This window comes from Protopterus annectens, chromosome 2.part0 (assembly GCF_019279795.1).
Source record: "Protopterus annectens isolate FY-2018-M chromosome 2.part0, PAN1.0, whole genome shotgun sequence".
NCBI classification, from domain to species: Eukaryota; Metazoa; Chordata; order Ceratodontiformes; family Protopteridae; genus Protopterus; species Protopterus annectens.
In genome coordinates this window covers 492,245,965-492,265,055 of record NC_056728.1, presented here as the reverse complement: position 1 = coordinate 492,265,055, position 19,091 = coordinate 492,245,965, and the positions used below count along the sequence as shown (strand labels likewise).

At 40.7% G+C, this 19,091-nt stretch overlaps 1 protein-coding gene across 1 annotated transcript in view; it reads right to left on the bottom strand.

Moving 5' to 3' along the window:
* The window catches only part of NAA35 (N-alpha-acetyltransferase 35, NatC auxiliary subunit), a gene marked incomplete in the record, with an annotated part of 1,521,359 nt that overhangs the window by 883,573 nt on the left and 618,695 nt on the right, over positions 1 to 19,091 (bottom strand). The window contains 2 exon segments of the mRNA XM_044060897.1: positions 4,644 to 4,687; positions 4,761 to 4,827. Coding sequence (XP_043916832.1) covers positions 4,644 to 4,687; positions 4,761 to 4,827 — 111 coding nt within the window.

The window sequence follows — 19,091 nt, the reverse complement described above, 5'->3', positions numbered from 1 at the left end:
TTCTGTTAAAATTAATAAAAGCATTAAAATCATTCCTTTAGTAAAGTCCCCCTTTCCTCTTAACACCATAGTGTAATCCAAGACTGTGCTACCTAAAATTGAAACTAGAAAGCTACACACAAATTACAATCTAAAATCAGTTTATTAACACTTTGTATAGGCTAACCAGCTAATCAAAACTTTAATTAAGAAACTAAATAAACTTTGCATAGGCTAACCAACTAATCAAAACTTTATTAAGAAACTAACTAAAAACTGACTGACTAATAAAAAGATCTACCAATGGCATCACACCCTCCACACTGCAAAGTTTCTTCTTAGTTTGTTTTGGACCCAGTATAGGTTGCATACTGGGTTGTTCTGAGACTTCAAGGGATACCACAGACTTCTGTTTTTGCAGTTATTTAAGGCAATTCTAACAATCTTCAATATTACTGTTTGATCCACAAAAGAACATGCACAATTAAACTTAATTTTTAAGTGCTTTCTGTCTACTATAAGCACACCAGTTTACAGAAGATACAACAGAACTTTTTCTGATTCTCTGTAGAAACTTCAATCTCTCTCTCTCTCTCCTGAAGAAATATGAAGAACTTTGATATAAACTACTCATAATACAATCAAGAAAATTTAAACATTTCCCATACTCTTTCAGAAATGTTGGGGAATATATGGCTGCAACAAAGGAAATTATTCTTTTGAAATATGCAAGATCTGAACTGCCTATACATAGTATTTGCTGCCAAAAAGCTACTACTACAAAATGGAAATCAAAATGTCAACCTACTATAAACGAAGTATTGAACATTTTAAAGGAGATAAACTAACTCGGTCTCAAATATTTATAAAAGGGAAAGAGCAAATTGCATAGAAATAAATGGTATTTGTGAAACAATACATACAGAATACTGTTTAGGAGGATGAGTGAGGGAAGGCAGGAACTGAATGAAAACTAAGAAAAATGTCTACTGCATGAAAGTGACAATGGAAAATGTTACTGTGGTTTGTTTTCTGTTAACTTGTGTTTGTCTCATTTTTAAAATGTTGATGATTTAATAAAGATGTCTGAAAGTACAGTCAACAAACTAATTATACTATGAGCCACTACACAGTTACATTTCATCAGCATAAACTGTGGAACCGATGGCTCTCCAATGGCAAGAAGAACTTAGCAGAGTGAATAACAATGCAGTACATACGTAAGGGAGGTCTGTACCACACTTAACAAGGACCTTCAAAGGTGCAAGTCCTTTGCTGGCCCTCACAGGTAAAGAGCCAACACTGAGAAAATTCATCTGGAAAGTGGGAAAACCCATGAGTAACTATTCACTGTTACAGTGATCCTCCCCAGAAAATATTACAAAACTTTGGTTTTCTTTCACTAGATTTAATAGGAACTGCAGAACCCCTACTGCTAGGGCAATTCTAGGAAAAAATAAAACATGCAATACGTTTTCTCTCAGAGATCACAATTAGAGCCTTAATTAGTCTGACACAGAAGAACAAAAATGCCTGAAGAACTTCTGTTTTTTAGCTACATATAAAAATTCACAATGAATGCAGCTCCTCCTGAGTCCTGACAAAACTCTGAATGTCTGCAGCAAAGACTATCAACAGTACTGGTTTGGGGGGAGGGTTAAAAGGTGGGATTTTGTTTGCTGAAGTAGTAGCTCCACAGGCAGACATGGCCCTCAATTATGTCAGGTGTGTTTCAGTCTAAAAAGATCTACCTCAACGGTGGTGATGCATTTTACCTATTCATTAAGCTGTGCAATTGGTTATTTGCAATTAACAAGTAAGCCAATTGATAGACAGCAAACAGAAACAGACAGATAAGCAATCTATTCATTAACACTATAACCTCCTAATACTAAAAAGGACAAAATAAATAATTGAAACATGCAAAGCAGTTTAACTTACTTCTGGCATCCATAATAAAGGGTTACATACAGTTTCAAAATAAGCAAACAAATAAATAAAACTGACAAAAACAAACAGAGTTTACTACTACATATTTAGTCAGCAAATATGATGATCATTTAAAAAAAATAGCTGGCAATATCCTGCAGTGCCATGTCTTAAGAAGGCCTTGACAAGGAAGTTCCAATATTCCAAGGCTGCTGTCCTGCCATCTACAAGTCACAGCAGCATTACTTTGGTAGAAAGAGTAGACATACTGGTTCTGAAATAAAAAAGTAGCAACAATGGCATGCCAGATACTGATCAGGGGAAGGAATGGCTTAGAAGAAAAGCACTGCTGAGTGGAGTGCATGTTGGGAGAAGGCTGAATTTCTTTCTGCATTTCATGTACTAATTACATGGGGGTAAAATCACTCTGATTCCATTTCCACTAATGTACTAGCAAAGTCCTAAAGATGTAGATAAACAGATGTTTTCATTGACGGTGCAAGTCACTAGAGTCTGCAAATATAGAGGTAGAAGGGTAGGCAGCCACAGAAATTCAAAATACTTTGTAACAGAATGACTAAAAAATTCTTAATATACTGGCAGTAATGAAGTGCAGTTACACACTACAAGTCCCCAGGGTCACATCAGTTTAGAAGTGTAATAATCTCAGAAGCAATTTCATAAAGAACCTCTTCTGCTAAAACCCAAATTCAAACTACACTGCACTGACTACTGCATTTCCGTACTAGGACCCAAAGTATGGAACTCTTCTCTCCAGCACAAATATTCATCATCTTACCCTCATTTCCAAGCACTGCTAAATGTCCTTCTTCAAAAACAGGCAAAATGCAACAGCTTTGATACAGCACTTGTTACCTAACCATGTCTACTGCCACACTAACCTCTTCAAGCTCCATGTAATTATAAATGTACAGTTGTCCCTATTTTGTATTATTTGAACCTACATATTTTATACACATTGTACATAATATCACTCGATAAATTTTTAATTTGTTAATTTTGAATTATGCAATTTCAGCTATTTGTTTGCATTTGTTTCCCCAGGTTGAAACTGAAACCGGCCTGCTGTGATCAGTGCTCTACTCTGTAATCAGTGTTCTACTCTGGTTAATAAATTCAGATAAATAAAACAAACTTATTTGTTGCCAACAGGTTCAAAAGCAAGCAATGAAACGTCATCTCTTTTCAGAGCCTCACAAGAAAATACAAGTTTTTTAGTAGGCAACTATTCTAGTGAACAGTTTACCAAGTCTCCAAAGGACTAGCACCAGCTTATTTTCCACCAATTTCCTACAGATTAAAACAGCAAACACCAATACTTACCCCATTGTTTATCACATTTACTGCCAATCAGCAGCAACCTCTCAGTCATTCTGTCAATTTGTTCCCCCTTTACAAAGACAAAGGGTCAGCTGGAAGGGGCCATCACTCAGGAATTCACTGAGGTGGTTAGAGTTTTACCATAAGCCTTACTTGTCCTACTCACACACGCGTAACAGGGATGTGCAATGGGCTGCCCTTACTTATCATCCCACACTTTTAAGGGGCATTGTCCGCAAGCAGCTCTGCTCTCCCATCCTCAAGAATGGGTGGTGGTTTCCTTGGTCTCCACCTTACAAATCACACCACAACATACCCTTGACTAGCAATCACAACCCATCTGTTACCCCTACAGAAAGGGCAAATGGGCTATGCCCCTTCTTTTTGATAGTCATTACATGCAAACAGAATCATAATCAATGCACAGAAGAAATAAAAAAAGTCTTACTTGCATACTCTGAATAACTGTAGCACTGAAATCTCTTTCAGCTTAAGGCTGGGTGTCCAGATTATAATGCTTATGAAAAGTATCAGCAGAAGACCAAGTCATAAGGCTCACAGATATCTGAGGTAGAGGTTGCACTGAAAAATGTTGCTAAAGCCAAAGTAGCACCAGCAGAATGAGGTTTAACTTGTCTTAAAATCATTTTTATATAGTGTCATAGCCAAATACAATGAACACTGAAAGCCAGTTGCCACTGTTACATAGTTACTGGTGCCTGCAACCTTCTTTGCACAAAACAGACACCTATTCACATTTTCTAAAGGGTTTACTCCCAGAAATGTAGGTCTGTAACTGCCTATTAAGTCATCTTCCCTGAAAAGAGCCAAAAGGACAGAGTGGATTGGTGCCACGTTAGTTGCTTTTTCTCTCTGGGTGGAAGAGGCTGCATTATTTGCTGTTTCTCCTCTCCTACTTACTCTCAAACCTAAAGGACTCCATGGTTGACACTTTCATGTTTTATGTCAAAACTAAAGCAGCTGACTGCCCACCCCTTCAATCCCGAAGAATTCTTGGATATTCTTCAAGTGCAGGTTATAAATCTGGAAGGAAAATCAAATCAAAAGAAGAACACGCTTGCTCAGTGCCTATACAGAAATCACCTGAAACCAAACTACATAGTGCTTTTTTTTATATCTTACCTAAAGAAAAGCCACTAATGAGCCTGCAGAATACCCTAACTCACTCCATACAGAAAACATTAGAAGCTAAACATGCTTCATGAAAGGCAAAACAACAATTTTAGAAACACAGAAAAAAAATTAAAAATGCAGTGAACAGCAGCTTTTTACCTTTAATGTAAATTAGTGTATAAGCTATGGTTCTGTCATCATTTAACAAGTCCTGTACTACTGTCTACTAAACAAATTCAAGAGCAAATTTGTACTATTACCTTGACACGTCTCTGTAAATCTTCTTCTACATCTTTAAGCATACCTGAAAAACAAAAACAGATGTAAAATTTATAAATCACTATCACACAACAAACATATCTTGTGCCTTGCCTTACCTGTAACTCGCACATCTGTAACATTGGTAGCCATTTTAAAACCATAGGTCATGGACTGAAAATCCTCCTGAGTAGCAAAACAACAAAAAGAAATGTTTGTTATTTGTATAGGCAAATCATCACACACACTTATCAGATAAAATGTGAATCAGTATATTTGCCCTGTTTGCATTATAAATACAAAACATGGCTTGGCTACTCTGTAAAAGTAGTACAATGTAAACATGACAAATGACAAAGGCATTTGTATAGATTCTGACAGCAGTTTAGCACTGCTTGGTTTTTCTTGTTTTCTTCCTTAGAAGATAAGCTAAAGAACTTTAACATGCATACTGACAAACTATTAGATACTTTATGAAATACAACACTAAACTCTGGTGCTCAAGTTTTAGTATATCAAAAGCACACAATGTTGAGAAATAACTGTATATCATGCAGTCATACATAAGTGTGTGTATCTCACTGTGTTGTTAGATAGTCTGGGATCACATTATTTGAAGGGGGATTTTATCATTTTTCTCAAAACAGTGCCCTTGGAGGTGATTACATTCTTATATAATGGAAACAAGATGGTGGTAGCAGGGGAAAGGGAGCTCTCAGCAAAAGACATGGCTCGCATTTATTCAGGGTTTTAAGAGGTAGACAGGTAGGTAAAGTACTGTTGCATGATGGACTCACCTTAAAAGCAGATCTTCAAAACAGAAGCATTGCATCAGTTAGTCACACAATTTTGGTATTTCTCCCTTCCTTGGTCTCTTCACTACAGTTTGCCCAGCAGTACCAGTGGTTCAGCTCTAGTTGATAACCATCTATACAGCCAATACTGGTCTTATTATATGCAAATCTGACATCAGCTTTCCTGGCTCTATGGTGCAGCAGGATGGAGTCTTACTGGTGACCCACATGACCATATTTAATTAACAACCCCAGCAATTGAGATATCAAGCAGGAAAGAATGGAATGGAAGGATTTTAGCCCTCTTATCTCACCTGGGGAGAATGGTACATTTTTTTTTTCTGGTAGAGCTCAAGGAATCCAGAATCCCTCAAAATGCAGCCTTTGCAGCCACCAAAAAGCAGTAGGAATGAGTTTTGGTCCTTTTCACCTGAATATTGTGATCTGCAGAATCGATGACAATGGTGGGAAAACATACAGGAATCTACCATGCCACAGAATGAGGAACATGTACAATACCCTCTCCCCACTAGCCTGGGCATGTTGAGCAGAACAGGAAAAGGAATGCATTCTTTCATGCAGCAAAAAAAAAAAATCTCGACAGTAACCTCCTTCTAGAAGACCACCACATTAGTCTAGTCCTCTCTGAATACAAAGCTCCAAGAAAGGACTGGAGAAGCCAGTCAAAGAATCTGCCAGCTAGTGAATTTCCCATGGGATGTAAACTGTTGAGAGGGACAACTCTATAGTCTACTGCAGAGTGATTACCACTTTCCTGCAAAAGGGGTATGACTATATTCCTTCTTCCTTGTTTTTAAGTATCACAAGACAGCCTGTTTTTTTGAATAAAATAAGGTAAGATTCTGGAAGCGGCACTAACTTCAAAGCCTTTAAAGACAAGAGGACTGCTAGTAGCTTCAGATGGTTAATGAAAAGTCACCCATTCTCCAGGTATATTATACATCTTGATCCATATTAGGGCTGAAATAGGCTACTTACCCCCACCAAAGTACTCTGTATTTTCAAAATGTGTCAGAAGTTGAGGGGAAGGAAGGAAAGACTCTCCAAAAGGTTGGTGAGAATGGTCAATGCCTTGAAGGATAACCTACAAGAGTATCAGACAGGGAGATCTGTGAGTAAATGGTGGCTCAGCACCTGCTGGTACCCCTCAGGGCATTACAAACCCTGCATCCTTGAGTATGCAAAAAAGCACTGAAGACAGCAGCAGCAGTAATCAAGCCCAGAAGAGACAGCAAGATCTGTGCCTGGATCATGTGCTGTGTTTTATCTCTGGAAGCCAAGACCAAGACTTCCTGGGCCTTCACCTGGGTCCAAAAGGATTAAAACTGGACAGATCAGCAAATATAAAGACTATCTTCTCAAAAAGAGTCAGACAGGACTTCTGCCAACTTACAAGTCACTTAAAAGGATTAGCGATTGCATCGACATTCCCAAGGAGTCACCATATACAGTTATCAGAAGCCAGTAGTCCATGAAGGTCTTTTTCTTGCAAAACTTTGGCCACCATGGCCAACACCTTTGTAAACATATGAGAGCTGAAAAAAGCACACATGGCAAAACTTTGGCACTTGGGTTATTCATAGGATTTTCCTCTGGTTTGTTCTGGGTAGACATAGCTTCCAATACAATGTGTAGGAAGGCATCCATCATGTCTGTCAAAATTCTCCAGTTACCCCATAGTAGCTGCCATGACTCCTTGACGGTTACAATCTGGAAATGAAAGCACCACATATGCTGGACAAGCACTCAGTTTCACCACCTGATACCTTAAAAATGAACAAGTGGGACACCTGGCTCCTATTTCAAATACAGGGCAGTCTCTACAGCTTTCTTCAGTAGCAGAGTCTGAACCTCTCCCAAGAACTCCAAGAGATTTTGGTATGTCAGTAGGACTGTTTCTCTGGTATGAACTACAAGGTCCAAGACATGAATAAGAAACAACTATGCCCAGAACCACCTAGTCCTTGATGACAACTTTTCAAACTACAACTAGTTTCTAGAACGGGTCTATTTTATATATTCAAATGCTTAAATGTTCGAATCACTAAAGATCAAACTTAATGATTGTACATTTAAATGTTCGAATATATTAAAAAATTAAAAACAAACTAAACAAAAGAAATTAAAACTAAAGGGTGGAAAAAGGGGGGCAAGCCCCCCTGCGCCCCCTATGTGGGGGCTGTGCCCCCACACTCCCCGTTATTTAAATATACCAACTCCAACATCGCACTACAGTGTAGGGAATAGGAAATTTTCCATTTCCACACTGTAACACACTGAAGTGTGATCTCGGAGTTGGTATATTTAAGTAGTGGGGGGGTGGGGGGTGCAGGGGGGCTTGCCCCCCTGCTTAAACCCTTTACATTTACTTTTTTTGTTAAATATTCATTTTTAATATATTCAAACACTTAAATGTTCGATCACTAAAGTTCGATCTTTAGTGATTTGAACATTTAAGCATTCGAATATATAAAATAGACCTTCTAGAACTGCCCCCCCACAAAAAGCACAGACCACAGGCAGGATTGCTGTAGCAGGGCTGGGACAGTAATCTTCTTGGGGACCTTGGCTGACACAGAAGGGGGCAGGAATGTGTGAGATGTAACCACTTTCCTCAGGGGATAAGGAGTTTTTCTGGCTACATATGGAAAGGAGGGGGATCACAGAAATACTCCAAAATGGTGAGGGCCTGTTTTCTCAGGAGGTCGAGCTGAAAAACGTTTGTTCTTTAAACTAAGCATCAAGGATGTTGTTTATATGTTCCTCATATTTAATCAAATAGCCAAACCCAAACATGCAGCCTCAGCTACAGCGTTAGCAAAGTCAGAACTGAAGTGAGCAAAATGGAAGCCTACTTCAGGAGCCACAGTGCGGATAAGATCTTCCTTAAGTTCAGATTCAGGGAGGTCTAAACTTTTTCAGCAGATGACCCACCAAAGAGGACTGGAATATGAATAAACAAAACACACAGTGACTATCTTGAGAGACAATCAGGCAGAAGGTCTTCTAAAATCACAGCTGGAGGAAAGGTAGCAAAATGACGGCGCTTCTGGGACTACACTGGATTAGAGAGATTATGCAGAAGCAGCAGGAGGATGCTGGTAAGGTGCTCACTTATTCAAAGACTTGTACAGGGTGTCCATCTTTTTGGGAGCCAAGACAGGAATAGAATAGTTGTCCAAGAACATACCATAACCTTAGATGTCCTTTCTCTTCCATGTTGCAGTATTCATAACAGTAGGGAGTTGCTGCCTGCAGCGCCGCCTTCTGGCCAGTATACAAACGTCTTTGCTTCTGGAGGGTACGTGTGACGTCCCTTCAGGTCCATAAACCGATGCAGGGTATAAAGGTGACGTCTGCACGCACCCTCCTCAGAATAAACTGCTGCATACAGTAGTACTCTTGTGGGTAGAAGGGTCCCAATGGAGTCCTTACAATTACATGTAGGCTAGAGTCAGGGTAGCAGGAAGTTTGTGTTTTGTGGAGAATTGGGGGATAGAAGGGTTCTGTCCCCACAAGTCAGCATGGTATGTAAGCTGGTAAAGTAGAGAGGTAGGTGGGGGGGGGGGGACTGAATATTGCAACATGGAAGAGAAGAACATTTAAGGTTATGGTAAGTTCTTACACAACTATTCTATGTTCTTCTATTCACATGTTGCAGTATTCATAACAGAAGGGAGAGCACCAGAGATTTTAGGTACGGTTCTGGGTGGAGGATTGGGTTCCCTGGTCAATGAGTTCTTGGAGGATGGACCTGGCAAGTCCTGCCCTAGCTCTAAAGACAAAATCCAGTTTGTAATGTTTGGTAAAGGTGTGGACACAAGTCCAAGTGGCTGCTTCCAGGATGAAAGCATAGTCAATTCCTTTAAAAAAGGCCACTGAGAAAGCAGCTGCCCTGGTGGAGTGGGGTTTGACTTGACCGTGCAAGGATTTACCATGGTAAGATTAGCATAAGGTAATGGATATTGAAATCCATGAAGAGATGGTTTGCTTGGAGACTGCCTTCCCTAGAACTCTTGGGTGGAAGGAGATGAAAAATTTATTTGACTTTCTGATGGTCTTGGTTTTGTCTAGGTAATACCTCAGTTGTCTGTGGACATCTAAGGAATGCAGGGTCCTTTCTGAGGAATTTTGTGGTTGAGGGAAGAAAAACGGTAGGTTAATGGTCTGGTTTAGTGAAAGTTCATAACCACCTTCGGCATGAAGGAAGGGCTGGTCCTTGGGGCAACTCTGTCCTTGTGGAAAATAAGGTAGGGGGGGGGTAATCATGAGAGCTTGTATCTCCGAAACCCTCCTGGTGGATGTAAGGGCCACTAGTAGCACTGTTTTCAGTGTGCATAGATTCAGGGATACTGAATGGTCTGGTTCAAAGGGTGGCAATGTAAGCTTTTCTGGTACAAAGTTCAGGTCCCAAGGGGGAGGGATAGGTTTCCTGGCAGGCCTGATGTGAAGAACCCCTTTGAGGAAAAGTTTGACCTCCAGTCTGGAAACCAGAGGAGGGGAGATCGGCAGACAGGCAGAGACGGCAAATAAATGCACTTTGACTGATGAGTATGTTAGTCCTGAGTGAAGCAGCTCAAAGAAATAGGAAAGACCATAGGTATAGAGGTAGTCAGAGGGTTCTGTTTCTTTCATTGACACCGATAGGACAATCTGTTCCATCTGGATACATAGTTTCTCCTGGTACTACATTTTCTGACCTCCTGCAGAACAGTGAGCACGTCCTCTGAGTATAGGTGTCTGTAGGGGATCAAAACCCTATCACCCATAAGGTTAATTTCAGCTTGTTCTCACCTGAGGGTGTAATGGGGATCCCTGTCCTGTGTGAGCAAGTCTATTCTGTGGGGTACCTGTGGTGATTGCCCTTGGCTAGTAAGTGTAGGACGGGAAACCAATACTGTCTTGGCCAAAAGGGGGTCACCAGTAGGAGTTTTGGGTTGTCCCTCTGTATTTTCAGAAGGACTTTCTGAATTAAGTTGAAGGGGGGAAGCATAGATGTACATTCCCTCCCAAGAGGAGGAGAAGGTGTCCACTTTCCACACTTGTGGATGTGGATTCCTTGTGCAGAATCTGTCTATTCTGGGCGAAGGCAAAAAGATCTGCTTGCGGAATATCCCACCTGTGGATTATGTCCAGAAATACTTCCCTGTGAAGCATCTATTCATGACTTGGAGCTGAAGTTCTGCTCAGGAAGTCTGCCATGACATTCTCTGTTAAAGGGATATACACAGCTACCAGATGAATGTGTAGAGATACTGCTAGGTTCCAGATCTGAATTGCTAGGCTGCACAGAGGGTAGGACTTTGTTCCAGCCTGCTTGTTTATGTACCACTGGACCATCATACTGTCTGTGATTACTTTCAGGGTTCCTGGCTGGAGGGATGATTTGAAGGAAAGTAGGGCCAAGTGTAAAGCCCTCATTTCTTTGATGTTGATATGGTCCTTTTGTCTTGGGTTGGACCAGGTGCCTTGCACCAACATCTTTTTTGGTTTGCAAGTAGTACTGCCCCACACCCCATTTCGGAAGCATCTGTGGATACCTGCTGGAGGGGTGCAGGGACCTGAAGGTGGGTTCCTTAGTTGAGGTGGAGAGCTGATATCCACCAATGGAGTTCCTTCTTCAAACATTGAAGTAAGGGAGGGGGTGTCCAGGGGCTGAGAATGTTGGCTCCTTAAGTTTTTCATGGCCCACAACTGGATTTTTCGCATATGGAGTTTTGCCAGGGGCAACACGGGTATGAGTGATGCCATGTGGCCTAGAACTCTTAAAATTTCTTGAGCTGGCAATGAAGTTTGGGACAGAAGTTTTTTGAAGTATAGGCAAAGTTCTAGGATTCTTTGATCTGGGATAAAAGCTTTAATTTTGTCCGTTCTGATCTTGCACCCCAGGAAAACCAGGTCTTGGGAGGGGATCAGGTGAGACTTTTTGTGGTTTAAGGTGAACCCTAACTGAGACAGGGTGGAGATTACTTGTTGTCCAGGTATGGGTATTTCTGAATGCCTTTGGTCCTGGAGTGAGCGATGAGGGGGGCCAGGCACTTTGTGAGGACTTGGAGAGCAGCAAAGAGTCCAAAGGGCAAGGCAGAGAATTGCAAACGGCAAGAGCCTATTGCAAATCTGAGGTATTTCCTGTAATCTGGGTGAATAGGGATGTGTAGGTAGGCATCCTTCAAATATAGGGCTACCATGAAAGCCTGATTTGGAATGAGTGGTAAGAACAGGGGTAAGGTAATCATTTTGAAATTGGGAACTTTGAGAAAGAGGTTTAGAAAGGATAAATCTAGGACTGGCCTCCATGGGCCCATCCTTCCTTGGTACCAGAAACATTCTGGAGCAAAAGTCTATGTTTCTTTTATGGCATGGTATCCTCTTCTATGGTACCTTGATCTAGAAGCTGTTGAATAATGGGTGAAAAAAGGTGGGTTTGGCTTGCAGGTGGTTGAGGGATACCACAAAAGGAGGGTATCATCCATCAAGTCATGAAGCAGCCTGACTGAATGATGGAGAGTACCCATTGTTCTGTTGTGATTTTCTGCCAGGAGGGAAGGGAGAGGGTAACACAGAGGGGAAAGTGGGGTGTTTTGGTGGAAGGGTGGGTAGTCACAAAGGAAACAGTCTGGAGTGATCAGACTGGCCTCAAAAGGGCATAGTGGACGAACTGGTTGGAAATCTTGTAATAGAGTTTTTCCTGGACTGTCTGCGTCCTTTAGACTGTGGAGCAGAGTGAGAGGACTGCCTTCTGACAAAGGAATGTTTTTGTGGCTAATTCCTGTGGTATCTTGGTATAGGAGACACCAGTAGGTGTTTTAGGTTTTGCAGTTCCTTGCCCTTTTCTTGAAGGGATTTTAAGGAGTTCTGCTGAGGCTTGTCTGAACAGAGCTTTATTATCCAGGGGTGCATCCAACAATTTTGTTTGCACATCCATGGGTAGGGGTTATAGTCTCACCAAAGAATATCGCCTCAAGACTGATCCAGATGCAGCACACTTAGATGAGGCGTCACTATACTTTATTAAGTGCCTAGTTACTTGGAATGCAGTGGAGATGAGGGTACTTACTTGTGCTTTAATGGGAGAGTCAGGAGCCTCAGATAGAAATGTGGAGGCCTTGGTAATGGTATCCAGGACATATCTAGCCATATGTGTTTGGTAGCCGAGACCTCTAATAGCCAGAGTAGAGGAGGTATAAACTTTCTTCCCTATTTTGTCCATGAATTTACTGCCTTTGTCTGTGGGATAAAGAGCAGTCAAAGCTAGTTGTCTAGATGATTTGTCAGCAGAGACAGCAATAACTGCTGGGTCTGCTGGTGGGTTCCTAAAGAGGTATTGGGTATCCTGTGGGACCCTGTGTAATCAGTCTGGTCGTTTGGAAGCTGGTGGTTGAGAGTTGGGGATACAGAAGCAGCCAAGAAAGCATCCTGGAATGCAAATAGCAAGGGGGCCACTGCTGAAGGAGAAGGGTGCTCCATTTGTAAAAGCATGAAGTACCTTTTCTTGGTGTCAGATACTTCAAATGCCTGCCATTTAAAATGCTCCCTCATAAGGGATAGTGTGTCTCCAAAGGTGGTTTCTTCACTTGGAGACTCATGTGTAGTGGAGTCTTCCTCCTGTGGGGTGATGAAATCCTTTGGGTACTCTATTTGGGATTCATATGAAACAGACTCTTCTGAAGAGGAATACTCTTCCTCCGATACCTGTAAGGTATGTACAGATGAGGGGGCTGGTAGGGCCTGTTGTGTCTGCAAGGCCTGAAAAGCCTTAAAGAGACTTTGAGAAAAGACTTCCCATCCAGGAACTGGTTGAGTTTCAGGGTGTTTAACTTTTTGCTTATTCTTTAAAGGAGTGACTGGTGGGGAAAGAATCGGAGCAGACGTCTGTCTGGGTGGAAATGAAGGAGCAAGGCCATCTCTAGACTGAGGCATGGTTAACCTCCGCCATCAGGAACGAATGGCTGAACAGCCTCAATGGATGTACTAAAAGTTTCCGCCACCCCGGCTTCCATTGAGGTTCCCGGACTTGACTTGGAAACAGATGTCTGGGTAGATGCCAGGCTTTCATCAGCCCCAAGAACCTTCTCAGATGCCTGAGGCGCAGCGTGGGATTCTGGCCTAACATTCTTGGCCTTTTTCCTCGGTGGCTCTTTGGACGCGCCTACCCCCCTTCCATACAGAGCGCAAGACATCCGAGTCGCTGATTTTCTAAATATAATTTTAGTTCAGCAAGACGGCTACGAAGGATTTGCAAATAGGGCAGGACGCATGATCGTGGGCCTTGCCTATGCAAAAAACACACTTCTCGTGCATGTCCTTGTGGAATTTGTCTTCCACGAGCGCACTCCCCCTTTCTAGCTGACATGTAAGACTTAGCAATAATCAAAGGTAATGAAAAAACACCCAACAGGCCCACTTAGCTGTATCAGCAGGAAAACGGTCATCTGGTCTGGAGACTTAATGGTCATCTGAAAACGTGATCTGCTTTCGGAACTGGCGAACATGAGTCCGGCGTTCACTGCGGCAGGAAAATTCTGAGGAGAGTGCGTGCAGACATCACCTTTATACCCAATGTCGGTTTACGGCCCTGACAAGGAACGTCACACGTACCCTCCAGAAACAAAGACATTGATATACTGGCCGGAAGGTGGCACTGCAGGCAGCAACTCCCTACTGTTATGAATACTGCAACATGTGAATAGAAGGACACAGAACAGTTCCCCAAGCTTTCAAAATAGATCTCTTACAACTCACTCCATTGGGAGATGACCCAGGGCTTCACTGTCTACTTTCACAGACAAAAGTATGACAGTTTTAGCCATAACCACAGAAGTGCAATACTAGTTCACAATGGAGGTCAAAATGTTCAAGCTTTTCCCACAGGAAAGTCATCAGGGAACATGGGGGACAAGGCACTGTCCTCATATGCCTCCAAAACAAAGAAGCTGAGTCTTCAGACTTCTCAAAGGGGCCTGAGAGAAATGGAGTCCTACATTCCCCAATATATACAACACAAGGCTCATGAATGTTGTCTTGAACAAAGCTGGGTGTAGCAGTGATCCACATCTGGTGTAAGGTGAAATGAATCTCATACAAGTGTGTGCCTGCAGAAAATGAAGGGGAGAGGAGATATGGAGGGAGTAAGGCAATGTTCATAACTGTCTCAAAGGTAATGCCATCTTGGTCTTCAAACTCGTCATAGCAGCCTGAAGAAGAAGAAGGATTCCATCATTTGCCAATATCTACAAGCATACTTTAATGCAGAGTCTTGAACAGGGGTTACTGTGCAAGTGACACAAGTCAGGTGTTAGACTGCATCCATTGCATATAACAGTAAACTCACGGAAGGTGTCACATGAGGAAGAGAAGCCTGAGAAAGGCTTGGCAACTGCATCAAGTTTCATTACTTATGGGTGCTGTCCAATACCTGCCACTCAAGCTTCCACCAGACAGAGTATCTGCTAGGCGTCTAAAACTGGAGTTGTAAACCCTGGCATGGGATGACCCAATTACTTCCCACTTTCAAACAGGACTGACTGGCTTTCCAGGTCTGGAAAGAATGCTGGAAAAGAAGATCTTGACCCAAACTACTCTAATCTGTGCTTAAATGACTCAAGATGCTGCTTACTAGAAGCTGGCCAGTCAGCCTCACCTCGTTTACTGAGGAAGAGGATTGGTGTAGAATGACGTCCTTGCTAGTTTATGGCAATGTCAGCACCTGTGGAGTATGGAAGGCAATTGTGGAAATGGATTTACTTCTAGGATAGATGAGATATGACTTGCCATCTAAGCGTTGGTCCTTGTGGAGATTTTCTGGCTGATACGTGGGGATTTATGTTGAACCCTCCTGCAGATCTCCACACAAAGGCACTAAACTCCCCCACCACTATAGATCCGTACACAAGGACCTTACAACTCCCACCCTCCTTCTGGTTGCAAGATGGGCCAGAGAAAAACTGAGATATTTCACTGTACCAGAGAAGCTGGAAGGAACACGCTGTATTCATTTTATGAAAGCAACTGGACTGGTATTCCACAGCAAAAGTTATTAATTGAAATGGCACACTGTGTGTATGCTACAAACCTGACCATGAGAAAGCAACCTAGACTGTACAGTGAATGATATCTGCATGCTATAAAGTAAGGTTTTCTCAGTTATTTTCAAGTGCAATGGGATACTAAAGTAAACAGCAGCCTCTGGGTTTTTTTTCCTTCTTTTCTCTTTCGCCTTGTACAGCTTTAAGAAATATAGGTACTGTTAAAAAAAAAAAAAGGTTTGGTGAAAAGAGCAAGATACAAGAAAACATTATGTGCATTTTCACATTCTTGCATAAGGGAATGACTGGTTAAGGCCCTTGGCTTTATCTAGTAACAAGTTTAAAGAGAAAGTAAATAATAAAAAAAGAACACAACAAAGTTCTCCTTTAGCAAATAAATACGTGTAGATGTAAAACTGGATCTGTTTCTCATGTCTCCGTGGAGACAATCTGATAAAAAGCAATAAAAGGAGAATACTTATTTCCTTTAATGGCTTTCTTTCAATGGCAAGGAGATAATGTTTTCTGAAAGCATTGAAGTGTTCTCATTCTGGGAGAGAAACAAAGGTAAGACAAAACCAGACAGCACTTAGTAGAAGCACAGGCTGTACCATGCAGCTTAGTATGGACAACTGTCCATTTAAGTTAACCCAAGTTTATGACTGTGGCTGTCAGTTTGAGACAATTGCTCCTGTTAGGAAGGTAAAACTTCAATCTTTGAATAAGTACACAGTTGTGTGCACTAATATTAAGTTAAAAGGTTTTTAAAAGGTTTTTGAGATGTATTGAGGGTGTATTTGTTTTTTTTTTTATTTGTGGGCTTTCAATAAAACAAAAAAGATTTTTAAGATGTGACACAGGCTCTAACGGAAATGACTAGAAACAACTGTATAAAAGGACAACCTGACAAAAATTAGTGTATGCATGTAACACAAAAGCTGGAACTTGATACTTAAAGCTGTTACAAATAAAAGGCAGGAATAACTTTATAATGTAATGATGCTTTTGATACTATCTATAAAATGTTAATGTTCTGAGATATATCGAAAGAAAGTAGTGAACTATATTAAAAATGTGGAGTGCAAACAGCTATGCTATATCATACACATTTAGAAAGAACTGAACATGTGAATTTGAAAAAGAAAGGTTTTCAGGATGGTTAATCATCAGAATACCTGGGACAAAGGAAAAGAGGAGTACTTGTATTAGCTGCAAGAGGAGCTCCAATAGTGACAGAAAAGGATAAAAAAGATAACAATGGTAGATATGTAGTACTACGGGACTACTGACAAGGGAAGAGGATTACACTAGAGTGTATTTACTTTCTACCTAAAACTGTTATAATGGAGATTAAAAGAATTATGGGACAAATAATTAGTTTTCAGCAGGAATATTACTTATAAGTGGGAACTAAAATTTGATTTGCAGCGGGGAAGATGTGTCAGGGGGCCCCAGAAGGGAAAATATAATAAAGAAGGATAGATTTTTGATAAACAAATTATGAAAATATTTAGCATGGAAGATGACAATTCAGTAGTAGGAGTTCGGAATGAATTTAAATACCATTCCCCAAGATACAAAAACTGGGCTAGGCTAGACAGAACTTAAATTTCACAGGAACACATGTATTTAATTGAAAGTTTTGATACGCATCCAATAATATTTCAGATCATGCCCCAATAATAACTACAATAAAAACGCACTGTAATAAAACAAAAATGGAGCACTGGTGCTCTCTCACCTATATTTAAGGAATGGGTAGTGGAAATTATTTGGAAGTTATTAAAGAAGATAAAAATTTCTTCTGAAAATATAGCTAGAGAGTGGGATAAAAATAAAGTGGAGTTTAAAAACAGGGTGGAAATAAGAGAGAGACATGGTTAAGAAGTACCAATTATTATTCAGAGGTACTGACAAATGTTAAAGTATTGCAGAACAGGGGGAATCTCACAGAACAAGAGGAGGAGCAATTGCAGTATGCTAAGCAAAATATAAAGGACTACCTTGATAATATGCAAGAGTTTAGAAAGATTGCTGTTAAGCAACTGTTTTTTGATAATGCCAGAGAACAAAACGTTTTAGCACAACGACTCAGGAAACAAAGTAGAAAAGGTTGTTGTCAAGCTTGGGGAGCCTATTACAAGGAAAAAAACAGAACCTGTAGAGGGACTAGAAATATTTCAGAAATGTTATGAATTTCTGTATAAAGCACAGAAATATGGAAATCAAGAAAAGGTATAAATGGAAATGTTTATGGAAGAATTAAACACAGCAAGATTAGAGGTAGATGAGGCTCAATTACTAATAGTTAAGACAGAAGGAGATGACACAAAAATGGTGATATACAACCAATCAACAGGAAAGTCCCCAGGAATAGAAGGTATTCCTGTGGAAGTTTGAAAGCTAACAGGGGAAAAAACTGATAAAGATCTGGAAGGTTTTGTTTAACAGCATTTTAAGGGCAGGAGAAGCGCCAACATCCTGGAAGAAAGCGGTAGCGGCTGTAATACCTAAACAGGGTAAAGACCCATCAGATCCAGCTTCATACACCACGATTATAAAGTGTGCACGTTTGCAATAGCTAAAAAAAGGCAAAAGTGATGCCAAAATTGATAGATATGGATCAATGTGGTTTTGTGCAGGGGAGGCAAGCGTTTGACAACGTTAAGAGAACACTGATGATCCAGAGGAAAGCTGAATGTAAGGAAATACCACCATTGTTGGTGGGTCTTGATGCATAGAAAGTACTTGACAGAGTAAGCTGAGAGTTTATAAGCAGGGCAATGGAAGCATTTGCATTCCCTGATAAAATTATAAGGTTGAGTAGGAGGATATACGAGGGATCAGAGGTGAAAATTAAACTGGGTGGGTTCCTCTCTGATAAATTCTGTTTGAGCACAGGAACCAGGAGGGGTGGCCTCTTTCCTTTTTGTTATTTGCACTATATTTAGAACTACTGGCAAAGAAAATAAAACACTCAGAAATTTAACAGTATAATTGGTATGATGGTCAAAAAAAGTGGGCTCTATTTGCAGATAATATTTTATACTGGATAAAAACAGAAAAGGACATTTAAGTGTCATGGAACATTTTGAGGCAGTTTCAAATCTTTTCAGGATACAAGATTAATGAAGCTAAAACTAAGGGAATAGCTGTAAACTGTGTACTCACACAGAAATTGGTTCAGTAATAATAATATTTATGGGGACATGATTAAATGAAGTACTTCGGAGTATGGATTAAATAAAGATTCTGGTGTGGCAGCTAAGGATTTGTGTGGGATGAGACTACACAAAAGATATACAAAAATTGGGAAATTGGAATCTCTTCTATATGGATATGAATAATAAAATACAAGCAGGTAAAATGCTTTTAGCCTCTCTAATTTTATACATAGGCTAGGCATATTGCTCTCCACAAGTTCTCCTCTGGTTGATAAAAATTAAAGAGCTGAATGATTTTATCTGGGGGAGGGGGGACAGAAAGAGTCAAGTGGGATAAGATGATTCTTCCAGCAGAACAAGGCAGTTTGGGATTACCTGTTTTGAAGGGGTATTTCACAGCTACGTAGTTAAATCTCCTATACATAATACAAGCAGAAACCTATAAT